Genomic DNA, 24,533 nt, shown 5'->3' with positions numbered 1-24,533 from the left:
CTGCAGGACTAGTCGAGAAATATAATGGTACACTGAAGCTTAAGATCGCCAAAATTCAAGCTTCAACGTCTTTGACTTGGCCAGACGCTTTGCCACTGGCGTTATTGTCAATTAGGTCGGTGCCACACTCTCGAACCGGCCTTACACCCTATGAGATTGTATTTGGACGCCCAATGAATATTTGGGGTCCACCAAGACCTAAGGCTGTGTATGATGTACCTTGTGTGATGATGAGTGATTATCTGGCACAGTTAACGGATAACTTGGTTTCTATTCATCAACAGGTCCGAGAGGCGCTCCCTGATCGGTCTACCGGTGAAGGACATGGTCTCCGGCCTGGGGATCATGTCATGCTGAAGGTTTTCGACAGAACGAACAGTTTGGAGCCGAGATGGGTCGGACCTGAGCAAGTTCTTCTTGCAACGAGGACGGCAGTGCGAGTCTCGAACAGGAAGAATTGGATCCATTCCTTGCACTGTCGAAAGGTACCGCCCGGATTGGTGGAATCTGCCGTGCTGACCGATCAACGAGACATCTTAGCAGCAGAGACAGGCCGTGCTGCAGAGCCAAACGACACGGAGGAGCTCTTTTCGGACCACACGACTTCTGGAGGAAGGCGATATCATCTGCGACCAAGGAAGTGAGGTTTCCAGTACCGGGACATACTGTCAGAACGGCCCTTGGGTTAGTGAAACGGAGAGCCGATGAGGCAAGGGGGGGGGGATCAGCCCTGCATTAGTGTAGCGACACCCGTCTTGGCCCGCTGGTGAAGAAATCAACCGCTGCCCAAGGGGAAGAGTTCTGACAGACTTTTAGTTTCAGGAAGATACCAGGGTATTGTTTCCTTTGACATGGAAAAGAAGAAAATCATTTGTGCGTTGGGGTTCATACTAACAGTAGCTATCGTTGGTATAACCACATGGTTTGTGGAGGAGGCAACTCCTGCCCGAGAGACACTTGTGTTGACGACTCCAGTGCCTGCGGAGCACTACTTTTATACATTGCCATACCAAGAGTTGAAGCATCGACAATCCTATTTGAATAACACTTTTATTCAGATGCTGCATCACACCCACGTTGCTACGAACGCTACGAACTGTTGGATATGTGGGATGATGCCAGCCCATCAGAAGAAAGGAGGTACGCCATTCATACCCCTTCCTTTCTCTCACAATGGCTCTTGTAGAGCATGGTACACTTTGTTGTTTGCCACTCGAAAACCGACAGTGGGACGATTGCTTTTCAGACTTAATAAAGAATGTCATCAGGACAGAAATGGATATCCACAAGCAAATGGAACAATTTGGGAATGGGAAGAGTACCGACCGGACAATGAATCCATTCCCTATATCTTCACGAATACCAGAGACACTGTGGGAAAGGAAAAATTTGTGATCCAAGTGGCCCAAGCCCAAGCGGACCTGTGTGTCCAGAGTGTGGGTTTTATCCCTGTTGGTGTCAGTGATTGTATAACTGTATTAAACATTGATGGGTTAAATAATAGCACCTTCCTAGCATCCCATAATACCTATTTTGTATGTGGAAATAAAGGTTATTACCGTTTGCCGGCTGGGTGGTCTGGGGTATGCTATGTATCATTCCTATTACCTCCTGTATTTCTAGCACCCGCGTCATACCATAAGGATTTGAAATTGCTGAATAATGTGACTGTAAATAGATATAAACGTACTCTATCTATTAATGAGGTGGATCAAACCGATACTAGTTTGCAACAGTATATTGATTTCAACTTAGGACTGTTTTTCTTTGTTGGAGCCGCTCTGAATAGTAGGAAGATCCGGAGATTAACGAGAGTGGTAGAAGCTGTGACTAATCAGACTGCTGCTGCTCTTGGGAATCTTACGGAAGAATTACAGATAACCAGGATTGTTGCATTGCAGAATCGTATGGTATTGGATGTGATGCTAGCTGATCGAGGAGGAGCCTGTAAAATTATTGGAAGTAGCTGCTGTGTGTTCATCCCTGATCATACGCCATCCGTTTATAACGCCATTAATAAGCTGCATAAAATAGCAGCTGAAATCCACACAGAAAACGGCACTTGGTCCTTTTCTGGATGGTTTTGGGCGTTGATTACTGCCTGGGGTTGGAAGGTTCTAACTGGTCTCTGTATTATTGTAGCAATTCTGTTCCTTTTTTGTATGTGTATTCAATGTGGACCATTGTGCTGTTCCGTATGCATTTCATTTTGCATTCCAGATAAGAAAGCTATTGCCGATGTTACCCGTCAGAAGGGTCTAGCTAAAGAGGTTAAAGGAATGATGATAATTGACATATACGATGATTATTCTTGGAAACCGGATGTCTTCAGTAAATGCTGAAAGGGTCGTCTGTTGTAAATTAAGGCAGAATGTGATTAAGCATTTACTGAAAACATTAATGTTTCCCCTTTATCGTGTTTTCCTCCTTATGTTGGCTGAAGTCCGGACTCCATTTTGTATTGACATGCTGCCATGTGTTCACCACGAGGAGAGTCCGGCCTCTGTGTTAGTTGCTCTTGTAATCTGCCTAGCAACAGTTATAAATAGCTCTCTCTTGTCCATCTGGCGCATGCCCAGACTTGACCACATCTGTTATAATTAGCTTTGCTTGACCATGTGTTTTCACGGGCCTAAGGAGTGTGTTAACTCCGCCCATGTATTGATTTGGTATCGAGAATGACCCTAAATGGTAATGTTCTTTGACTCCATGTGGTATCCACCCACTCATGAGCCCCTCTGTTGTGTATAAAAGGGGACTGTGTACGCAAGTTCGGTGTGCTACTCCTTGCAATACTGAAGAGTGTTGTGTGGATTGTAGGACCACCCTTAAGGGTTAATAAACGTTGTCTTTGTACTTTGCAGTTTCCGTGCCAACTTCCTTATAGATTTCGTTACAGAAGAGCGAACCCTTGTCTCTTGCGGGCCTAGCTGGGGCTTGTATTCATCACGGTCTCCAGGCTGGGGATCTCCTCCGCTCGGTGACGTGTGCGTGACGCCGGGCGCCGCTCGCTTTCCATGCTGCACAGGTAGCAGCGCCGCAGCCATATTGAGCGTTCAGCGGGGGCTCGGCTAAGGAAAACGGCCGGAGACAGCTGCTGGGCCCCGGTGGAAGGAAGCGTAGGAGGCTTTTGCAGCCCACTCTATGTACACACCCCCTCGGGTGGCGGTTGCTTCTTGGTGCTGCACGGCTGGCGCTTCAGGGACCGGAGGAGGCGGCAGCGGGGAGCAGCAGCGGCGATGCCTGGCCAGCCCTGAATGGGATGCCGATTGCTGGGTTGGAGGAACCCTGGCCGAAAATTGAGGTGTATTCCAGCGGTGGTGAGGTAGGTGCTTGGTTAATGCGTGGGTGGGGTGTGTTGGTTTTTTCACTGTTTTAGTAGGATGGTTAATGTATGTGAAACACGCAGACGCTCCCTCTGAAACTTGTTAGTAAAAAGTAGGCGTCAGCCAAAAAAAAGCTCCTGCCTCACGTAGTCATGGTTTCCACTAACGCCCACGTGTATGTATGCTTTCAGAGCTAGGCCTAACACCGATATAGCGTCAGCGTAAAGCAATGGGAAATGCAATAGGCCTCGCCTTTTATTAAGTTAAAGCCATTTGCTTTGCTAATGCTATTATATAGCAAAGCAAATGGCTTTAACTTAATAAAAGGCGAGGCCTATTGCATTTTCAATGCTTGTTAAAAAAGGAACAGCACTTTCTAAAAGACATTTTGTAATCTGCAGCCAATAGTCTTACCCGATTACCCTGAACATGTATTACAAAGATGTCACTATTGCCAAGATGACCTTAATTCATGTTTTATTAATGGTACATGTTTCATTGTGGTACTTTGCTATTTTGGAACGAATGCTGCCACCATGTTCATAGGGTTTTGAAACGCTACATGAAGAACCAACAAAATATATAAAAGATATAAGTAGTAGACCAAATATTTTTTTTATTTAACTGTAAAAATACAGCAAACGTGAAAATAAATATGCATTACGCTAACTCATGCTGCAACTAAGTTAACACAGAAGATTAAGATTGTTTGAAGTTATTTTGTGCTGGTGTATAAAACACTAAAGTTAAGGAGGAAAAATAAGAAAGCAAAATAAAATAATGCATTCCTTTAAAAAGGCAAATGTAATATTCACAGAAACATTCGGTTTCTTTATGCCTGAATATCGAGTCTTTATTAAAACAAGGTTTTGGGCCATACTGGCTTTGCAGATGTCAGTGAGTCACATTGTACAGAATGGATAAGATTCTGTGCAACAAAGCCAAAAGAAATTAAAGAAAATTATGTGCATGCCTGCATGATGCCATGAGGCAGGCACCATTTGTAGGTCTCGCCTTGCTATCGCGTAAGCGATCGCAAAGCGAGACTATAGGGGATTTTAAAACTGCTCCCAAAAAGCGGATTGCATGGCTAGCACGCGCACAATCACGCGCATTGTGCCGCCATGCAATAAGCTTTTTGGGACCACTTCAAAGGATCCGCTCCCCTGCCTGGAATGCGCTCCCCCGCCCCCAAGCGCACGCGCTCCACGCTCTGCCGGGCTTGTCTTGTTTTCCTCTTGATTGAAATCATCTGGTTTCACTTCCCTGACAAATGTATTGGGATACCCCAGCCACCCCACCTTCCATAGCCCTCCCTCCGACCCCACTCTGCTTTTAAAGCAGGTTTTTTTTTTGTCTGCAGCCTGTCTCCCAGACCAACACGCTTTCGGTGAACTACCATTTTCATAAAAACCAATGAAAGGCACATGTGTTCGCTGGCGAGAGCACAATGGCGCCCACAACACAGGGCTCGCAGGCACGAGGCCTATAGAATGTTTATGTAACTGCAATTGATATCAATCAAAAAATAACTCCTAAATCCCACTGATTCCTACCAGAATGCCGCCTCAGGTTGGCCACAGCGAATGAAGAAAGCCTGTTCGGCAATGGTCATGAGACTGCGTTATATAAAATGACTAATACTGAATACCAGTAATATCACAACAATCCGATATGCCTGACTAATTCGTAATCCGGAAATCTCTCTGCGACAAATTTTTTGTAACTCCTGTAAAAAGTATTCCATGTTAAAAAAAAATCTCGTGAATTTTTTCCCATGGCGCTATTCATCCTATCTTGATTTTGAGCGAAGTATTAGCACCGGCGCAACTAGCAGAGAGAATCTTCAAGGAGGTAATGTTGAAAGGGAATGGAGGAAGCCCTTGAGGAAAAATGTTCACAAACCTTGGAAAAGGCAGACTTTTATTTCATGTTTTTAGTTTTTCATTGATGGCACTTTTTCCTAGCACTTCTAAAAGGGTGTTTCCACTATGCTTAAAAAAGTGATATAGCGCTCTTTATATCGATCATTAGTGAGACTCAATCATATTTGTACAATCTCCTGTCTTTTCTTGTTATTTCCAAGTGTCAACAGTTGAGATCACAGCGACGCATCACAAGGCCCCCAGGACTACAGTAAATATCTCGATTTGTGCAACTTCTGTGGCAGCTAAGCATCATCAGACATTTAAAACAAGCATTGGCATAGCCAATAGGTCTCGCTTTTGGGACCTTATAAGTGTTTAGCCACGCAACAGTTGATGTTGTTGCAAAAAGGATATTGTGCTGCATAACTAAATACTTATAAGGTCCCAAAAGCGAGACCTATTGGCTATGCCAATGCTTGTTTTTAAATGTATCCATCTGACCTCGATCAGTAAATAAAAAATAAAAGAAATTGAAGTAGTAATATATTGCTTTTTCTAAGGCGGGGAGGCCGGCAGCAATTTGTTACCTGCGCCTGCCGGAAAAATTAATTAAAAAGTGAACATTTTTAAATAGTGGAGGATCAACCGGGAAGCAGGTGTGGAGGTGGAAGCAATGAAGACAGGGGAGGGGAAAAGCAACACACTAGAGAAAGCAATATAGAGGTTAGGGAGAAAGCAACACGGAGCTAGCTAGAAGGGATTGACGAGGGTGAAGCACACAAGTATGCACTTGCAATCTGAGGGAGACAGTAGCACATATTTGTTGAGAGGGGACAAGCACACGATGGAGAGCGTTTGAAAACGCATATACTGCATAATTCTTATTTTTTTAAGTAGTCCCTTAATATCGATCAGTGGAAGAATACAAGTCAGCTGAGAAAAGGCTGGTAAACGGACTATGTTCCTTGGGAGGGGCAAACACACGACAGACAAGCCAACCCATCAAGTAAGAAGAAAGCAAACGAATGACAATGAAGCCAACCAATTGTGAGCAATCGGCTGGCTGTAAACTCTGGAAGTTCTTGGTATGCTCACAAAATGTGTTTTTCAACCACAAAACTTGCGCTGTCTTGTAAGAGAGACCTAAAAAAGGAACTGACAATCTTTAAGTCTGTTCCTTGAATCTAGACCTTTGATTTAACAAAGTTGGTAGGGCACAAAGAAGAAGAGAGAAAGAGGGGGCTAGGGAGGAGCAGAGGAGAAAAGGTTAACAAGATTCGAACGGAGGAGAGGAAGAACTGAGGGAGGAGTTTATTTTACCATGCAGGTTACATTTTCTTGGTACACATCATAAATTGAAAGTCTACAGGTCAACAGAAGCAATAAGCAAAACAAAAATGTTATTTACCTGTAGAACATGCCAGTTGGAAATTAGGATCACTGCCATCCAAAACAGGCAAACAGAACTGCGTGCTTGCAGATCCTAGCATAGGGTCCTTGTCACTAAGCATGTTTTTCAAGGAGTCTTCTACGACATTGTGACTTGAAATAAATTCATCACAGCCTTCGCTCTCCAGATTGGACCCAAGAAATAGGGCATCATCTAAGCTTTCTGGAATTAAGTGGTTAAATGAGTCAACTATATCCATTAAGAACTCTGTGCACCCTTCAGTTCTGTAAACAAAGAGAGAGAAAAGAAATGTGTATTACATCTTAAAACTACAAAGGTTAATTATACATAGAAATCTACATTTATTGAAAATGTATATTAGACAGAATCTAAGAACTAAATGTGGGATACAGGCCAGTCTACTTTTCCTGCAAATTATTTATCTCAGAATCAATTTTGTCTCCAGCTGTAGACTTGTAACAAACATTGTCCCTTAAGACCTGTATCAGAAAAGAAGGTAATATGTTTGAATCTCACATGTCTTTGTTGTGTATGCGTCCCAAAGAAACCTGGTTACTACCTGTTCAGACATCAATGTAGAACAAGCATTGGCATAGCCAATAGGACTCGCGTTTGGGACCTTATAAGTGTTTAGCCATGCAACAGTTGATATTGTTGCACCAAGGATATTGTGCTGGATAAATAAACACTTAAAAGGTCCCAAAGGCGAGACCTATTGGCTATGCCAATGCTTGTTTAACAGTGTGTTAAAGGTCTGGCAGTAGGAAGGACAGGTTTAGGGGGGATGGGAGTGTTAGCAAGTAATCGTAAACAAAAGTCTCCGCTGAGGGGAAACAGCAATACAGGAGGAGGGCTATGTCTGGCTTGTGCCACACTAACGCCGCTGGTCTGTTTCCTGCTGACACTTCTAACATTAGCATTCTAACGTAACTGCGGGGAAGAGGCGCTATCTACTTGTTTGCACCCCAAGTCCGTTTTACTCCCACTTATAAACACTTTGCAGTAAGATTAAAAATATTGAAAAGTGTCTAAACACTTCAGATGGGTAAATGTTATATACGGAAAACCTGAGCTTTGTCTGCAGCTTTTACCTAGACGTGTGTTTGTGTACATTTGAAATGAACCATTAATTATGCTGTCAGTTTGGTAACGTAATTATTTTGATTGTTTACTCATTCTCATGATAATCATATTTAGCGCTTGAAAACTTTCTTGACCTGCAGTGCATTTTTATGTTCGTTTGTCTGTTCTGCATCTGTTTGAAAGCGATGCAGCCCCCTGGATCACATCTGTTCTGAACCCTTCCAGGTGCGGACAGCACCGTTTGATCAATGCAACTTTAAATGCAAACAAGAGCTGGGACTCGGATCTCCGAAGATTCCAAAGCAATGCCCATCCTAATATACGGTGGCCTTTAAGGGCGCGCACGGTTATAAATCACACATCTTACACTTCCTGACTCCACACAACATGGGATTAAAGAGTGCCAGGCGTACTAGGCTTCCAAACTACCGGTTCAGAACAGGATAGGCCGCACAGCACTATTCGAACGCTCCTTGTGACGAAAAATATGATTGTAAACTAGCTAATCTTCGTCAACAGTGGGTTTGTTTCTAGTCCAGCTACATCATGGCGTGCAGAGAGCATTAAGCCATTTATATAGCTTTAGCAAATGCATTGCAAGAACGACTATAAATAAATGTGAACAAGATAGAAGAGGCAAATGTGTGTAAACAGGCTGGATGGCCTCTGAGCACAAAAGGGCCCCCCACTGGGATCACAAATGGGGAGGGGGGGGGGGGGGGGGGGAGGTCAAATGGCAAATGGATGGGGAACAGGAGGAAAAGGAGGTTCACGAGAGGCACAAAATTAGTTTAAGGAAAGGGCGCATCTGGTGACATGTATGCAATGATGCCATTTTCAGAAATAGAAACGTTTTCTTTAATCGTCCATTCAGGTGCTGAACTGGAGGTGAGGCCTCATGGGTGAGGGTGAGGGTGACAGGGAGAAGGTGGAGGAGTGGGAGAATGGTGATCGGAGGGAGGTTAACTAAAGTAAAGGAAAAAAGATTTTATAGATAGCCTGAAAGCCTGAAGCGTTTGCTAAAAATACACAGCCCGTGAGTGGTCCACGCGTGAGAGGGGGGGGGGAGCAGGAGGCGAGCCCGCGAGTGGTGCGTGCGCACTTAGGAGAGCAGTCTGGATCATTTTCAAGCACTGCACGTGTGTGTGCTTCAAAATGAGCAGAGCGGCTGCTAAAGGCCAACCTATGCAACTCATGCGCGCTGCGTAGGCGAGACCTAAATAAGGAACAAACTTGGATTTTTCACTTTGATGTTCAAACTACAGAAACAAAATACCACCATAAATGCTAGGAAATTAAGGAGGCAAATGTTAGTGAGTCCCATCCAAATATCTACAGGTATCAGAAATATTTGGATAGGTCTCCTCAACAACTTGTATTGTGTCATTCTTCATCATAGCTGACCTACCCATACTGTGGTAGGAATAGTACAGCCACAGTGGACGCAACTGTGTTCTGGGAGTTCTTGATAAAGTGGTACTGGATAAAGACAAGGCCCCAGATCTAAAAAAAAAAAATATATAGGTGATCCCACAGAAATATTTCTTTGTTATTTGGGTAAACCTAGATAGGATTAAAAACAGAAGAATGGATAGTAGATGATATACAATGTATTCTCTATCCACTAGTTTATGCTTCTGTTGTATATGTATAGCCAACATGTTTCGACCTTGTTCTTGCATCTATTTACATGTAGACACTGCAAAGATCTGTGGGAAGGGTTATACGCACTGACTTTGTGAGCATAACACATTGCAAATAGTTGTGCATCCAGGATAGGTGTTCATGCATGTGTAAAATATTATTTGTTCTCTCATATAAATTACCCCTAGTTTGGGTTAAGGAGGTGTTGTGACCAGGCGAGGGTGCACCTCTCTGTAGACATACAGTATAGGTCAAAGAATGATGATATAGTGGTCACAGTTAATTGGCTCTTCCGGCATGACGCTAAGTGAACTACTATCTTTAAGTGATGCATCAATGGTTACACGACGAAAAGAACCTGTCTCTAAAAAATAAGTCTGTAACCTTGGGCGAGTTGTCATCCTTTCATATGGCATTCCTCTCTTTCGGCAATGGATGGATATTCCCCAGCTCAGCATGAAGTGAAATATTACTAATAAACACTAAATTAAGGTGGCAAAATGACAGTACCTGAACTTAAAAATAGATATTGCCTAATACAGGCAATCCTTAATGAATTAGAGGGATATGCAGTCCCACATGATCTCTACATAAGGAATTAACAAGAAAACTTCAATCGTATGATCACTCCAAAAATAAGATTCCGTATCCGAAGATTAAGAAAGCGACCAAGATTATTTCACTTGAGTCATACTACGGTACTCAAAGTGCCGCTTAAGTATTGGTGGTAGAAATACAACGCCTGGATGTCTATGACCCACAGAACAGAGATGGGCTATTCGTCAACTTTTCGGTCTCAATCGGTGTCAATCCATGATCCCATTTTGAGGACTATGGAAATTAATGGCGATATAATACTAATTTTTTTATTTTTTATTTAAGAATAACAAATGTAAAATTAGATACATAATCATGTCTGTCTGAAATATAATACACCTGTTGTGATGAACACAATACATATCTTCAAAACTTGGAGACGAAAATGTGGAACAACCAGAACCAGCACCACAATTAAAATAACCAATGTTACAAATCATGCTTATTGGTCTAGAGCTCCAGAGAAGAGTAGACCAAAGGTTGAATGCAGCCAAAACGTGCTGTAGACTTGCAAAAAGCCTTAGACACTAAAATAGTTGACGAGTAGCCCATTTCGCTGTTGGGAAATATTTCAATCTGCGCAAGTTTTGTTTTAATGCCAAGACGGCCACTCCCTTGTCCTCACTTTAGTGGGTTTTTGATACATTGACATTTGTAAATTTGGAACAGTGTAGCCTTTATTGGATAACACTTTGTCAATGTATTTGAGTGACTTCATTTTTCAGTGAACCCCAGCATTTGTTAAGCATTAATATAATTTGTTGCATTCAACCAGTATATACACTGTCTGTGTTAATTTTTCTGTGTCTAATTGTTCGATGCAAATATTACTAATTCATGTATGATGCTACAAAAGGACTTCTGAAACAGACTTTAACTTTGCAATTTATGTACTTTTGAATAATTCCCTTGTTGGCAGTTTACCCTAGCAATTGTTTGATACCCAAGACCACAAGGGACTATGGGGTTGTCCTAAAGTATATATTACAACCCTCACGTGGGGATTCAATAGGTGCTTCGACTCTACCTCGAGTATAAGCATTCCACAATAAAAACAAGCATTAAAAATGCAACAGATTTCGTCGTTGTCAAAGTTAGTGTATTTTTTTTAGCAAATTGTGTTTCTTTTTAGAAGTGTTTTTATTATTCTGTTAGCATTTTTCAATGTACATAATATGCATATATATGCATGCATTTAGAGGTTTCGTTATTTAGATATGCAGAAGTATTGTATTTGTATATATGTGCATATATATGTGGGTCTATATATAGGTATATAATAGCATAGATCAAATTGCCTCCGTCGCTAATCAACTTGTATTCACCCACGACTCACACCCTGCAGTGCGCATGCAGAAATATGAATGCTCACAAACCACTGGAATAATTGGCGTAAGCAGCTTTTGAAGTGATTAACAATGCAGTGACGATAGCAACTAAAATACATGTAAATGTGAAATTTTTAAATGACGCCTCATGGTGTGCATTTCTTATATTCTACTTTATTTAAAATTTTCACAAAGCTTATAAAATACACCAGCACTCAATACATTTCACTGTGTGCAACCAGGAAGCAGCAAGGAGAGATCACTGGATATGCATGCTTACTCCAACATGCCACTGACAGCATTTCAACCCTACAAAATGCCTACTTTAGAACCAGCACCCCTCCATTTAATATTGCGTATTATCTTCAGGGGGTGACGGAAAGATTCCTGCTTGGTACCATAAACATCATAATACCTGTCACGTGACCCCCCCCCCCCTCCCGCAGTCTGCTACTTGCATTAGGGCTCCTCACTGAGCCGCAGACGCCCCCGACTCACCCTTTTACAATGTGTGGAGAGCTACAAGTATAGCTCGAGCTATCTAGGCGCTATATAGCCAGGCATTACGGTGTTTTTCTGGGTTGTTTTTGCATTGCTGTGTGCTTCAGTGTGTCATCTTTGGATTTCATTATCAGGGCAAAATGAAACTTCAGGGAAGAGAGACCCAGAGGGAGGGGCGTGGGGCAGGGGGTAGGGGGTTCAAGAAACACGGCAGGCGTCCTTTATCACGACAAGTGTTTACATACCTGCGGGCGGTATAGAAATGTTGAGTGAGACGCAGGTTTCTTCTGCCCCGTCCGATGCAAAGAGCGGAATGGCTGTCTCTGGGACACAGACGAGGGACAGGTCCCTCGAATGAGGGGGAGCTGCAGAACTATGCTAAATCACCACTCGTGCTTTTTGCGTTCCAGAGTAGCGTGCTGCTCGCCGAAAAGCGCTTCAACCCCTCGTCATGGGTAGTAAGCGCTAACTAAATGCAAATACAATGACGTAGTGCGATGTGTTGGTGGCTTCAAGGAGCCGCTCTGGGTGCGGCCCTCAAAGACAAGGCTGGGAGCCAAGCGGGAACCATGACAGGGCACTCTGGGGTTACTTTGACAAGGAAAACCCGGGGTTAAGCTGAACCAGTCAGCCACGGTTTATTTTTGCATCGCACTTTCACTTTAAAGTGCGATGCAAAACTAAACATGTGGCCTGCTTTCCTTCTGTCGTAAGAGATCTCTTGTCTTTATGGGGCAGTGTGTTTGAAACACATGGCCCCATAAAGATAAAAAACCTTTTGCGACGCACTGAAGGCAGACGAGCCAGTCCAAGTGGGACGGCTCAAAAAGCCAAAAGTGATCGTCACAAAGAGGTCTTTCCCAATGGCTGGCCACCGTTTTACATAAACGGTGACGCTGGTCAATGGGAAAGAGGGGCGGGGCTTAAAGCCCTTTACAGAAAATACCCAAAAACGTTAAATCTCGCCAGCGAGACTGCGCATGTGCGCAGCCCACGCCAGCCGAGACCTAAAGAGAGAGAAAAAACAGCATATGTCAGGGGAGTTTTTCACTTCTTCTAAACATATTGTACATTAATTTATACATGGAGCACATACATCTGGATAAGTAAGATACCCGAATTGCCGTTTAAGGGTCCCGTATAACCCAATTGCATACCTACGACCCTAACCTGGGCTTTCAATAAGACCTTGGACCGCAACCTGAATAATAGCGTACCAAAACACTGACAAAATAATTATATACTAAATGGACGTTTTCCTTCCTTACAACATATTGAACATTACTGCAGGTACCCAGCACACATAAATGGATATGGTGGTGTAAGAAGAACTACAACCCTCTGAGTTCTTCTTTCGAGTCTCTGAGATGAGGTCACGATCGCCCGACTCCAGAGAGGGCAGCAACAACTATTACAAGCACGAAGTTCGCACATTTGGATCAGGCGGGGCTTGAGAAAGTACAACTTTCAGTATCCTCTGCACGAGTCGCTGCAATGAGGCCACACTCATCCGACTTTCACAAGAGGGCGGCAACTAGATAAAAAGTTTGCCTTCCTAACGTATTTTGTCATTAGCGGCCCGATGAGGATCTGTAAGAGATACAGGTCGGCATCTTTTCCTTGACAAGGTAAGAGTCAGCCAATGGGGCTTTCTTTGAGCAGCATGTACGCTTACTAATACGGCAGGTACCATGTCAAAACAACTATAAAGTAATACCTCAGGCAAACATTCTATATATTTACTAACATATTATTCCATAATAAACAGAGCTCATCAACACATTAATGTAAAAACATCATAATTATTGTATAATTCACATTTAAATTAGACAAACATATAACAAGTACATAAATATGCACACAATCTGGCTCTAAAACAATACAATCATCCATATCTATCATAACCCATACACATACATGAAATGCATTCACTAATCTCTCAATGAGTTCAATTATGTGTATCAATTAATGTCTTCTTATTTAACAGATCCTGATAGATATAGACAATAGCTTCACAAAAATATACTTTCATATCAATATATGGAAAACAAGGAACGACACATGGTCAGGAGTCCAGAGATCAATTATTGCACATAGCAGATATTTAAAATGTAGCTGGAGTGCCTGCTGCACTTAGAAGTTCTTTCTCTACACATGTTTCGGCACAAGGGCCTTCCACAGGATATCCATGTTTGACTGCTTTTGAAAATACTTCCCGTTTATAATGATGGATGCAAGACAGGATCCATATATCAGGACATGCCTCTATTTGTCCTTCAATACTCAAAATAGGAGAGTCCTGGAACAGTGGTTGTTTAATACCACCCAAGGTTGGATTACTTGTTGAACAGGACTTGAAAACACCTGCTGATCGATATAAGAATTCTCGAATCCCCTATGTGATACAGGATCAGCGTCCGTGTCGTATAGCAATGCTTGTAGGATCAAGAGTACTCATTGGCACGCCTGGATACAGTAATGTAATGCCAATATGTTATGCTGTCACACAGAATTTACACCCTGTTGATCTTGTCTTGCTGTCTCCAAATGTGAATACACTCTATCCAAAAGACAACCGCACGCTAATGCTGTGTCCTCCATTCAATCGGAAAACCCCCTTTTATATGCACCCTGTTAGAAACCAGACACTGTACCTTTAAGGACATCACTTCACCTGTTTGACAACATCTATTCTTTTATCATTATTGGTGTCCCTCCTGGTAGCAGCACACTGGTAATAGGGATTCATACATTACAAAATAGTAACCAACGATACAAAGCAGCGGCAGGAACCCCCCAAAACATGGTCTCTAGTGTAACCAAATGAGGCCTCCATTTTTAATACAAGAATGCTTGTATTTAATGTACATATTCATCTGCAAACCATGCTAGCTATCTGCTACACAGGCTCGCACAATTGTTCTCCACATTAATGTGTGAGTAAGACAAAGTTAACAAGTAACTTGATAAATGCATTCACTTGCAAACCACAAGGGCCACACTAGTTTGCAGGATGGTTTTCCACAAAAATATGTGAAAAAGATTTAGTTAATGGGTATGAAATACAGTGTGTTCATACTCAAACATTTTCGTAAAGCCCAGTGGTAGCAGGAAATCAATAGTTAATATGGTTGTAAAAGGAGGAAATACCATATATGCTACCACAATAAACAGTGACAAGACATCCAATTTTTTTTTATCTATAGTGTGTGACTACAGGAAGGTGCCCCCCTAATTATGATCAAGACACCCTAATAGTCCAAACTAGGGGTAAATTAGATTAGCAAATGAGTGATTTTTGGATGTACAACTATTTGTAGTGTGTTATGCTCACAAAATCAGCACGTATGGCACTTCCTACAATTCTGGTTTGACGTCTGTAGTGTCTATAAGTAAATGGGTTGCTGTCCTTACAAATATACTTTGCAGTGATCATAGGTATTCCTTTTAACAGGTTTCAAATTACACAAGAAGATTAAGGTAGGAGATGCCTTTTCTGCTATCATGGTCTGAGTCAGACAGAGAGCATACATCAAACCCCTGAAGATGGCTGATTGAGCCATAGGGGAAAGACCAAAGCTGAAATATTTTGGCTATACATATACAACAAAAACATAAATGAAGAGGGGACGAATAATACATTGTTTATCATCTGCTATTCATTCTTCTGTTTTTATTCATACCTACCTTACCTTACGGATAATGAAAATTTTCCATGGGATCACCCAAGGTATTTTTAGATTTGGACCCTTGTCTTTATCCACTACCACTTTATCAAGAACTCTAGGAACACAGTTGACTCTACCATGGTGATAATATTCCTACCACAGTGTGGATAGATCACCTATGATGTATCATGTAATAAAACAAGTTGTTGAGGTGACCTATCTAAAATCCCTTTGATACCTGTAGGCCATTGGATGGGACCCACTAACAGCTGCCCCCTCCATTCCATAGCATTTATGGTGGTATTTTTATACATCGAAATGGAAGGTCATGCTAGGTTAATACCTCTATTGCTCCATTAGTGTATTGATAAGCTACAGAAACACCAGGTTCTGGAGGAGGTGGTGGGGGGGGGCAGAATGAGGTGTTTGCCAAACCTGCTCTTTTGATGGGTGGGGCCTAAACGAGCTTGAATTACCAAGCAGTTGGGCATATGCCTGATCCAAGTAAAGGCCAGCCCACACTTCATAATTGTTATTCCTCTTTTATAATTTGCCCAGCATCTAGTGGATATTTCAGCACCGAGGGGGAGGGGTGAATTGGGGTACACACCCCACCCTGCCCCACCCATACCCCACCGTGGTAAGATGGACTTGTGTCTAGGAGACGGGGTGTGAGCTCATCAAAAGGGGACAGGCTTCTGAATCCATTTCATTTTCTCTATCTCCCCTCCCCCAACTACTAACCAGTGGGGCAGGATTGCGGTTTGTTGAATGCTGATAGCCGTAACCTTTGATGGGAGTGGGGTGTAATTGCCCCCAAGAAAACAATCCCCCAATGGTATCACCATCATGGACTTCTGCTTGGAGGGTCCCCTCCTGCAGCGAACACAAAGCAGCAACCCACTAAAAAGGAGTGTTGCAAGTTTTTAGAAGTACAGCTGCAGTTCGGATCAGGGCTTGGGAGGAAAGAACTCTGCCCCTCGAATGCTGCAATAACTGAAAGCCATTGGAGCCGAATGGCTCCTGTGACATCCAATTTCCCTTTGATGATGGCATCACACTGTGCGTGCTGATAGTAATTGAGACAAGCATTGGCATAGCCAATAGGTCTCGCTTTTGGGACCTTATAAGTATTTAATTATGCAGCACAATATCCTTGGTGCAACAACATCAACTATTGTATGGCTAAACACTTATAAGGTCCCAAAGGCGAGACCTATTGGCTATGTCAATGCTTGTTGTAAAAAGCAGTGGAGTCTCTTCATCTCCTCCCAACTCTGCAGTGACCGGATGAGAGTGATCCAGAGTCCTGGCGGGGGCAGTGTCACCAGCCTGCTGCCTGCCAAACCCAGGAGAATGATGACAGCGAAGGAGAGCCACAGGCCACAGACGTCACAGGTAACCCCATTTCTTAAGATCCATAAAAAGTCGGCATATCACACAACGTAATAAAAAAAAACAATTATAAAAACAATGTCGCCCTCTTAGCTTTCAAAGCAAGAACTCTAATAAAATGTGTAGAGGAACTGACTTACTTCTTTTACTGTATTTATAGAGTATTTTATGTAACGCTCGCCCTTTACCCAGTTTGTTGTCATTTCCTTTTCTAAGGTACTTTGACCCACATGTATTTCAGTGCATTTGCATGATTGCATCTTGCCACACATTTCGCGCTGGAAAAAGGGGCGTGGATGGGATTAGAGGACGCAGCGTGACTCATCTCGGCTAGGCCAGTGCGCGTGCTGCTGCATTCATCCGAGAAGGGAGGGGCAAGCAACCCTTTGTCTGCTTCGAGTTCATGCAAGTACACGACCCAGGAGAGTGGGCAGCCCTTCATCTACTGGTTTTGCCATCTTTCCTTCACACACAGAAAGGAGAAATGTTGCCAGTGATTAAACTCATACACACAGTTTTGGCAAACATTAAATCCGATTTATTGCGGAGGGACATGCAAGAATATGTGCATTGTCACGAGCTAGATTGTATCTATATCATTGGCACAACAATCTAGGGGAATTCTCCACTGGCGTTTATTTTTCAGTTCACATATCTTCACTAATGTTAATGTAACTTTACATCAACATTTGCAACACCCGACAAAGTGAAAAGAGATCATTGCACTAATTGGTCAATGAAAAAAAAAACATTTTGCATCAAAGAATCAGTGCAATTGCCAACGCAAAGAGTGCACCGGTGCCAGTGCGATCTATTTAATCTGGAAATATAAGCGATTTATGTGAATTGACTCCTGGGGCTGACAGCACTGAGCAGCCTATGTTCTTTAGAACATGAACCAATCCGATTGTGTGCAGCTCCTATGTACACAGAAAAAAACAGCATAGAGAATGTGCTTTTGTTTCTATACCCTTGCATCGTTCCTTTGTTTGTATACAGAGTGTGCTTGCACGGTTGTGAAATATCGTAATCCTCCTATCTGGTCAACATGAGCTTTTAGGAGAAAATGGTGTAGTTTAGAAGAGATGAGTAAGTGGGTGAGCAATTGAGTAGGTGAGTGGATAGGTCGGTGGATGATGGATGTTTAGATAAATGCTTGGATAAGTGAGAGGGTGGATACCTGGATGACTACTTGGATGGATGTCTGGGTGAGTACTTATCTGGATATTTGGATGGATGTCTGGGTGAGTATTTGGATGAATGGATGGATGAATGAGTGGAAGGGTGTTTTGAATAATTAGGCAGTTGACGCATGGGTGGGTTAGTTCTTGGATGGGTGGCTTGGTTAGCTGCTTGGATGGATGAATGATTGAATGGATGGATGGTGTGTCCTTGGATGAACGGATAAGGTATGGATGGAGAAACATAGGGGAAAAAAGCATTCAAAATCTAAGTAAATTATTGGACGGTTGGTCAGAACTGGACACGTTTCATATTATAAACGTTGAGGCCAAATTGTATATTAATCTGTATGAATAATTTTGTTATTATAAACGCGTGTTTGTGCTTTTTGTAAAGCAACAGAGACAGCAATAAATAAGACGGCAAAAGTGGAAGCAGGGGTGCGCGCGCGACAGCAAACACGCGACTGGTGCGCGTGCAGCAGCGGAAAAAGTGAAAGCTCCAGATGGCGCCTTGGGCGCTGAAAGCTGCCGGCTGCGCATGTGCACCCAAGCGCTAGGCCATGTGGCAGCACTTTTAAAAGCCCTAACTAAATGTCTCGCAGAGCAGCGCATGCGCTGGCTCAGGCGAGACCTGAGAAAGTCTTTGAGCTGACACTGTAGACCTATTTTGCATGTATGCACAGACCACATCCTTAGCATTTTAGAGTCAATGATGAGGATGTATCCGGCTCATTCTCAGAGTTCCTGAGGTTACTGTTAAGTTGCAGCTGTCTTCGAAACAGTTAATTGGAGCCAATTGCAAAAAACTGCTTAAAATGTGGCCCATTCAACATTTTTTATAGTTTTGCTCAGCTACTAAATTTCATACAAATTTTTCAAAGGGCAACAAAATTAAAAGAAATTGTAATAGCTTTAGCTTAACATGGATGACATGCATGAAATATCACAACTAGCAAGATCAGCTTTGTTTTTGTAGGTCAGGTTTTTTTTTTCACCTCTGTCTGGAGGGGTTTAAAAGAGGGTCAGACAACAGTATCTTCTATTTTAATGAACTTTTTAGGTCTCGCCTACGCCAGCGCATGCGCTGCTCTGGCGAGACATTTAGTGAGTGGGCTTTAAAAAGCGGGCCAAAGCTTTTTGTGTGGCCTAGAACGTACGGTTACGCGCACAGTTACGAGCAGACACGCCATCTGGCTTTCCTCTCTCGTCATGGCTCATTAAGTGCATCGCTTGCGGGCACCCTTACAGCCCGCGATCACTTTCACTTTGGCGGCCGCGTCACTTTCACGCCGCGCGGCCAATGCTTGTTGTTTCTTGTTTATTTTTGTTACTTTGTGCGCACTATTTATTTTTTTGTTTGCCTCGGCCCGTGTATCCGCATGGCGCTTGCTTCAGGATGCTGTGCTTCAAGGTTTTAACCACATTTGCATTTCCCAACTAGTAGTGTGTGTTTCGATGTGTAAACAACATTTGTGGCTTTTGTTTTCTCAGCACGGCGCCCGCTTCACGGACATCGCGCTTCATGTTCCGTTTCACCACCGCAGAGTGTTGAAATGTGAGCTCCCAGCTCTGCAGATCTTTCTTCCCCGTCTGCCCTCTGCCCCCTCCTTCACACAGAAGCTGGCCCACCCTACATCACTCAAACAAAATGAACACCAGCATTCCTTACCCTTCAACCACGTTTTCGATTTGCGAATTCTGTTGTTTCCAAAGTTAATCTCTGCAATAAAAGAGGCACCTTTTTTATTCCTTTAGATATCCCCGGCACTCCACATTCTCCTGCGTAGTCTTTGTTGGAGCGCTGACCGCTCTGTTTCTGTGAGTGATTTCTACCCGTGATTACAACCTTGTGTGGAAAATGGCTGTGTTTATTCAATTAATCATGTGTGTGAAGCTGTAATTCTCACTCACTAACACCATATTTGTAAGTAGTCACAGTCCGACACTGCTAGCAAAACATCTGCAGTCCATGAAATGAGACACACACCCCAAGTGGAGCTTGTCTTTTGTGTATTTTAAGCACAAAGCCTTACACAATCTGAAACTTCTGTGTGTGCTTCACAGGACATGATTAAAATGCCCTGATGGTTAAAACAATCGGAACGTCAGACAGAGGAGATAATACAGATGCAAACCAAAACTCAAATGAATTCTTAAACATTTAAAAACGACTCCAAGAATGAGTGTGAACTTCATTATATGAGTAACCTAACATTAAGAAGCTTTTGCCAGACATGTTCAAGTGTTGCCCTCATGCTCGAGACACCTTGCATGTGCTATTTTTTATTTGTATTTTTTAAGTAGTGATGTAGTGCGTCATGGCTCAGGAGTGTCAAATCGCTTTACGTAAGCGAAGGCACCCTAATGAGCCTGGCTCATGGCCTATGACCTCATACAAGGCTTTGTAGCTTTGAACAGCACTTCGATCAGAAGATAAACAATAATGGTACAACTGAACATGTACTAACTCAAGTGATTGGTGGGATTAGGAAAACAATAAAAGAGAGAGTTGTTAACATTTACTACAACACAGGCTTTGTTTATCTGATAAAAATAAGGGGGAGCTATGCAAAACTGCGTCCAGGTGTTTGTGTACAATACAGCATTATCCATGACGGCGCGATCCTTTCAGAATGGTTGTACAACGAATGCCATTACCCCGCATGCCGTTACAGCGCTTACCTTTACCCCGACTTGCTGTCGGGGGTGCACCGGAAGTTGGATTAGTATAATTAACTATTCCAACTCCAGTGTGTGCAACAGTAGGGAAGGTGTTGAAGTTAAATCCAACACCTTCTACCCCCTGCAACAAGCCTTTCGTGTTGTAACGACATGCGGGGTAATGGCATGCCTTGTAACGCATGTGTTGTAACGGTTGTATCCCTTTCAGAACACATTCCTGGTATGTGTTTGGATTTGTATGCATATTAATCACACCCTTGAGTGCGGCTCTTGGCAAACTCTGCTCAGAAACTCGCACATTTTGGTTACTATTTGTGTGCAACGTAAACTGCACGCTACTTTTCACCCTACTCCAAGCTAAATACCTTAAGTAAGATGAAAAGAAACATGAATACAGCATTGCAGGGAGCCTTGTGACTTTTTGTGGCAGGCCACTAATTATACCCCAATGCAAACATCATTCAGTAGAATTTTTTTTTGTTAAAACCCTGAAACGTGCCTTGGAATAACTGAAAGCAAGTTCCTCTATGGGTAGTCAGATTCCTAGAGAAGGGTGTGTCGACAGCCCTAGGAAGCAACAAGCATTGGCATAGCCAATAGGTCTCGTCTTTGAGACCTTATAAGTGTTTAGCCATGCAACAGTTGATGTTGTTGCACCAAGTATATTGTGCTGGATAACTAAACACTTATAAGGTCCCAAAGGCGAGACTCATTGGCTATGCCAATGCTTGTTAATTTTGGGTGTGTGGAGCAGGGTTCTGTATCACAAAAATGAATAGTGTCCAGTCGCTGGCTGAATCTCTAGGGGACAGACTACAGGTTTGGCGAAATGTCACATCCTGCTTGCAGACCACAAGAGGCCCAAGTCAGGGAGCAATTGGTTCTGTGGAGAGGAGGGACTCTACTGACAAAGTCTGCAGTGCACAGCCTGGTCAATAGCAACAGGGTGGGTACAAAGTGTGATTAACAGAGTGCAGTGGAGGCCATATGCTGGCAATTTTGGGAGTTAGTGGAAAAAACCATGATCCGCTGCACAACCAAAGGTCGTGTGCAGCTGTCCTAGAAGCTGTATCCCCCAAACAAGCTGCACCTACCCAAAGGCTATGAGCAGCTGCTTAGAAGGTCCAGGTGGTGCCGGGCACACAGATATACAAAAGGTCTCACTGTTCTCTCAGTACCCCACTGGAAAATGATAAATATTTTCAGGGTTTGGGGGGGAAAATAAGAGAATTCGGATGCACCTGCAATAGCCAAAGGAAATACACTGCTGCTAAAGAATTGTTATCTTTCAGTCTAGCTGCACCCTGGTTTAAGAGGATTGGTGTAGGGGGCGAATGAATGCCTCATCATGGCCCTAGTCCCCAGTGGTCACGGTTAAAGAGAGTTCTTAAGGGCTTACTATTTAAAGGGGGCCTGCAACAGATATGAAAATGTGGGAAGCTGCAACAACCTCAGAAAATGTTACTTCCCAAACAAGCTGTGCACAGCCTTGTGGGGCTGCACGCAGGGTGTGATCTACGGCCACTCCTCTCTGCTCCTTTGCCCACCTCCTGATGCCCAAAAGGCCAGTCCGACCTGGATTACTGCTAGTTCTAGAAGAATACTGCTCATGGCTTCTGGGCTCTTTCTTCTGATTACATTATCCAGCTTCAGGTTATTACACATTCCTTCATGCTACTCCTAGCCTTCCAAAAATCAAAAACAGTCTCTTTTGATTAAACATTTGTTTCTTTTTTCAGGCAAAGGACAAACCAATGAAGTACCCAATTTCGAGTCTGGTGGTCCATGGACCGCCAGACGAGTGGGGGCGCCCTGCAGCAGCCGCCACGGAACTGCTGTTCTCTGGTGGTGGTGTGGCTGCAAGGAGGGCACCATATGCTTTGTGGAACCGCCGCTGTCCAGCCAAGCATATTACGAGTTTCCTCTCCGCCGGCGGTCTCATGGAGGTTCCTCCTCCATAAACGCCATGGCGGAGAGAAAACAAAGGGGGCCATGTAAGGCCTACTGTGCCTCCTCCGCATGTGGATTCATACAGGGGGCAGAGATGTGCCCCCTGTGTGCATTCACACCAGTTCATGCCATGCAGGAACTGTTTTGGGTATTCCCATTGCTGTGCCAATTTTTAGGGCACTGCCGTGGGAAACGTCACAAAAAAGCCCGCCACACAGGAGGAAACTCCTAATCTGGCGGGAGGTCTGACCACAGCTTTGGTAGTGCAGAGGCGTTATAGACCCCGCGCCACACCGCCAAAAAGGTGAAGAAAAACTGCCCACTGCTTTTGACAGACATTTAGAGACTAAGCCAGGTGACAGAAAAGAAGACTATTATATTAAATTCTTTACTTTGAACGGTGGAGGTCCCATCTCAATTAGCTAAAGATAGTAGTCCAGCAGCTAGGTTTGCACTATATAAAAAATACCTACATGCATAGCATAACAATCTTCAACTCGCTGACAGCCAGGTGTTTTTCTGCACGTGGAATTTGATTTCATTCAGAAAAGACAACGTATTTTTACCTATGATGCTTGCAACAGAACCTTTAGAATTTATATTTTGTTTCACAATGTTTTTCGTCAGCGGTATCCTCCATGCTGTCCCTTTACTTTTGCTTCATCTCGTCTTGCACGCCTATGGCCATTATGAAGCGTCTCTCTGTATACCACAGTTATGATCAAGGGTTAACTCACAGTAATAAGACAGTTGTTTTTATTGTTAAAATGGCTCTTAAAGGCAAACTTATTTTCTGGGGATTTTAATGGCACACGATACTAAGATCCAGAATCATACAGCCATGTTATGTATACTAATGTAACATACGCAGCCTTTTCACATTTAATAGCGGTCACTTAATACCTGGAAGATGCAATCTTTCTCAGTCATTGCTATTCTCAGATACGTTTCAAGTGGGAGAGACTAACATGTTAGTTTGTTACTTTACAAGATGCACTAATGCCAAAGGATCTATATAAAGTAACAAAGTAGCTTGCTCCTCTCTTCCACTTGAGGTGTAGAACAGAGTAGCAAGGAGAGAGTGAGAGATGGAGGCAAAGCGTTCAGCTACTGAAGAGACAGATGTTAATGTGGAAAAAATAAAATGGATTTATGATTCAGGTATTTTGTATTCTGGGGCATTCAAAGCCTACAAAACATATTGGATGGGTAGCACCAGCATACAGCTAATTTCTAAACGTTATCAATTCTGATTGGTAAGGGAAATTAAGTGCCATAAAATGCAATTATTTACTCAGTATAGCAAAATGTGATTAAGTGAGGGAACTAAGATTAGATTCCCGATGAGACGACAGTCACCTCCTTGGTCACTAACTTTCCAAATATAGCTGCTCTGACCTTCAAGGAAAACAAATACGTTCTTGACTGACAAATTTCAACATGATTCAATTAACTTCTACTTAATAGATTAAGTGCTAGTCGAATACCTCAAAACTCATATGCTGCAAGGATTTTTAAAATGTTACATGTGTTCCAGATAATGCTTGCAAGCAGAAATTTAATTTTCAACTTTAATGGATCAAAAAGAACATGGGCTATGTAGAAGGAATGTTCAGGGAAGTACAGCAAGTGCAACTGAGTTTAAATCATAGGGAAAACTCCTGCTTCTCGCCCTTCCAAAGTAGATAAATAAAAGCACTAATGAGTTGCGTAACAGCTGCATTTGTTATTTGCATTGCAACTGCACTTCAAAGTTCAACACCAAGAACTATGTTTAAAAGCTGTTCTAGTGCAAGGCAAAATAAACGTTATAATGTAGAACATGAACCACTGTTGTTCTAACACTTATCGATGCACTTTCAACAGTTACGTTCATTTATTTTACTTTTATTGTGC

General features: G+C 42.9%; 1 protein-coding gene across 2 annotated transcripts in view; it reads right to left on the bottom strand.

Moving 5' to 3' along the window:
* PHF3 (PHD finger protein 3) overlaps positions 1-24,533 on the bottom strand; it is a 640,592-nt gene that overhangs the window by 598,638 nt on the left and 17,421 nt on the right. For both annotated transcript variants that reach the window (XM_085610899.1, XM_085610900.1), the window contains exon 2: positions 6,603-6,868. In XM_085610899.1, coding sequence (XP_085467025.1) covers positions 6,603-6,843 — 241 coding nt within the window. In that variant the 5' untranslated portion in view covers positions 6,844-6,868. The remainder of the gene's footprint in view (positions 1-6,602; positions 6,869-24,533) is intronic.

The sequence above is a fragment of the Triturus cristatus genome, chromosome 6 (assembly GCF_964204655.1).
Source record: "Triturus cristatus chromosome 6, aTriCri1.1, whole genome shotgun sequence".
NCBI classification, from domain to species: Eukaryota; Metazoa; Chordata; class Amphibia; order Caudata; family Salamandridae; genus Triturus; species Triturus cristatus.
The sequence above is the reverse complement of the archived record's forward strand: the minus strand, read 5'-3'. Positions and strand labels throughout refer to the sequence as shown.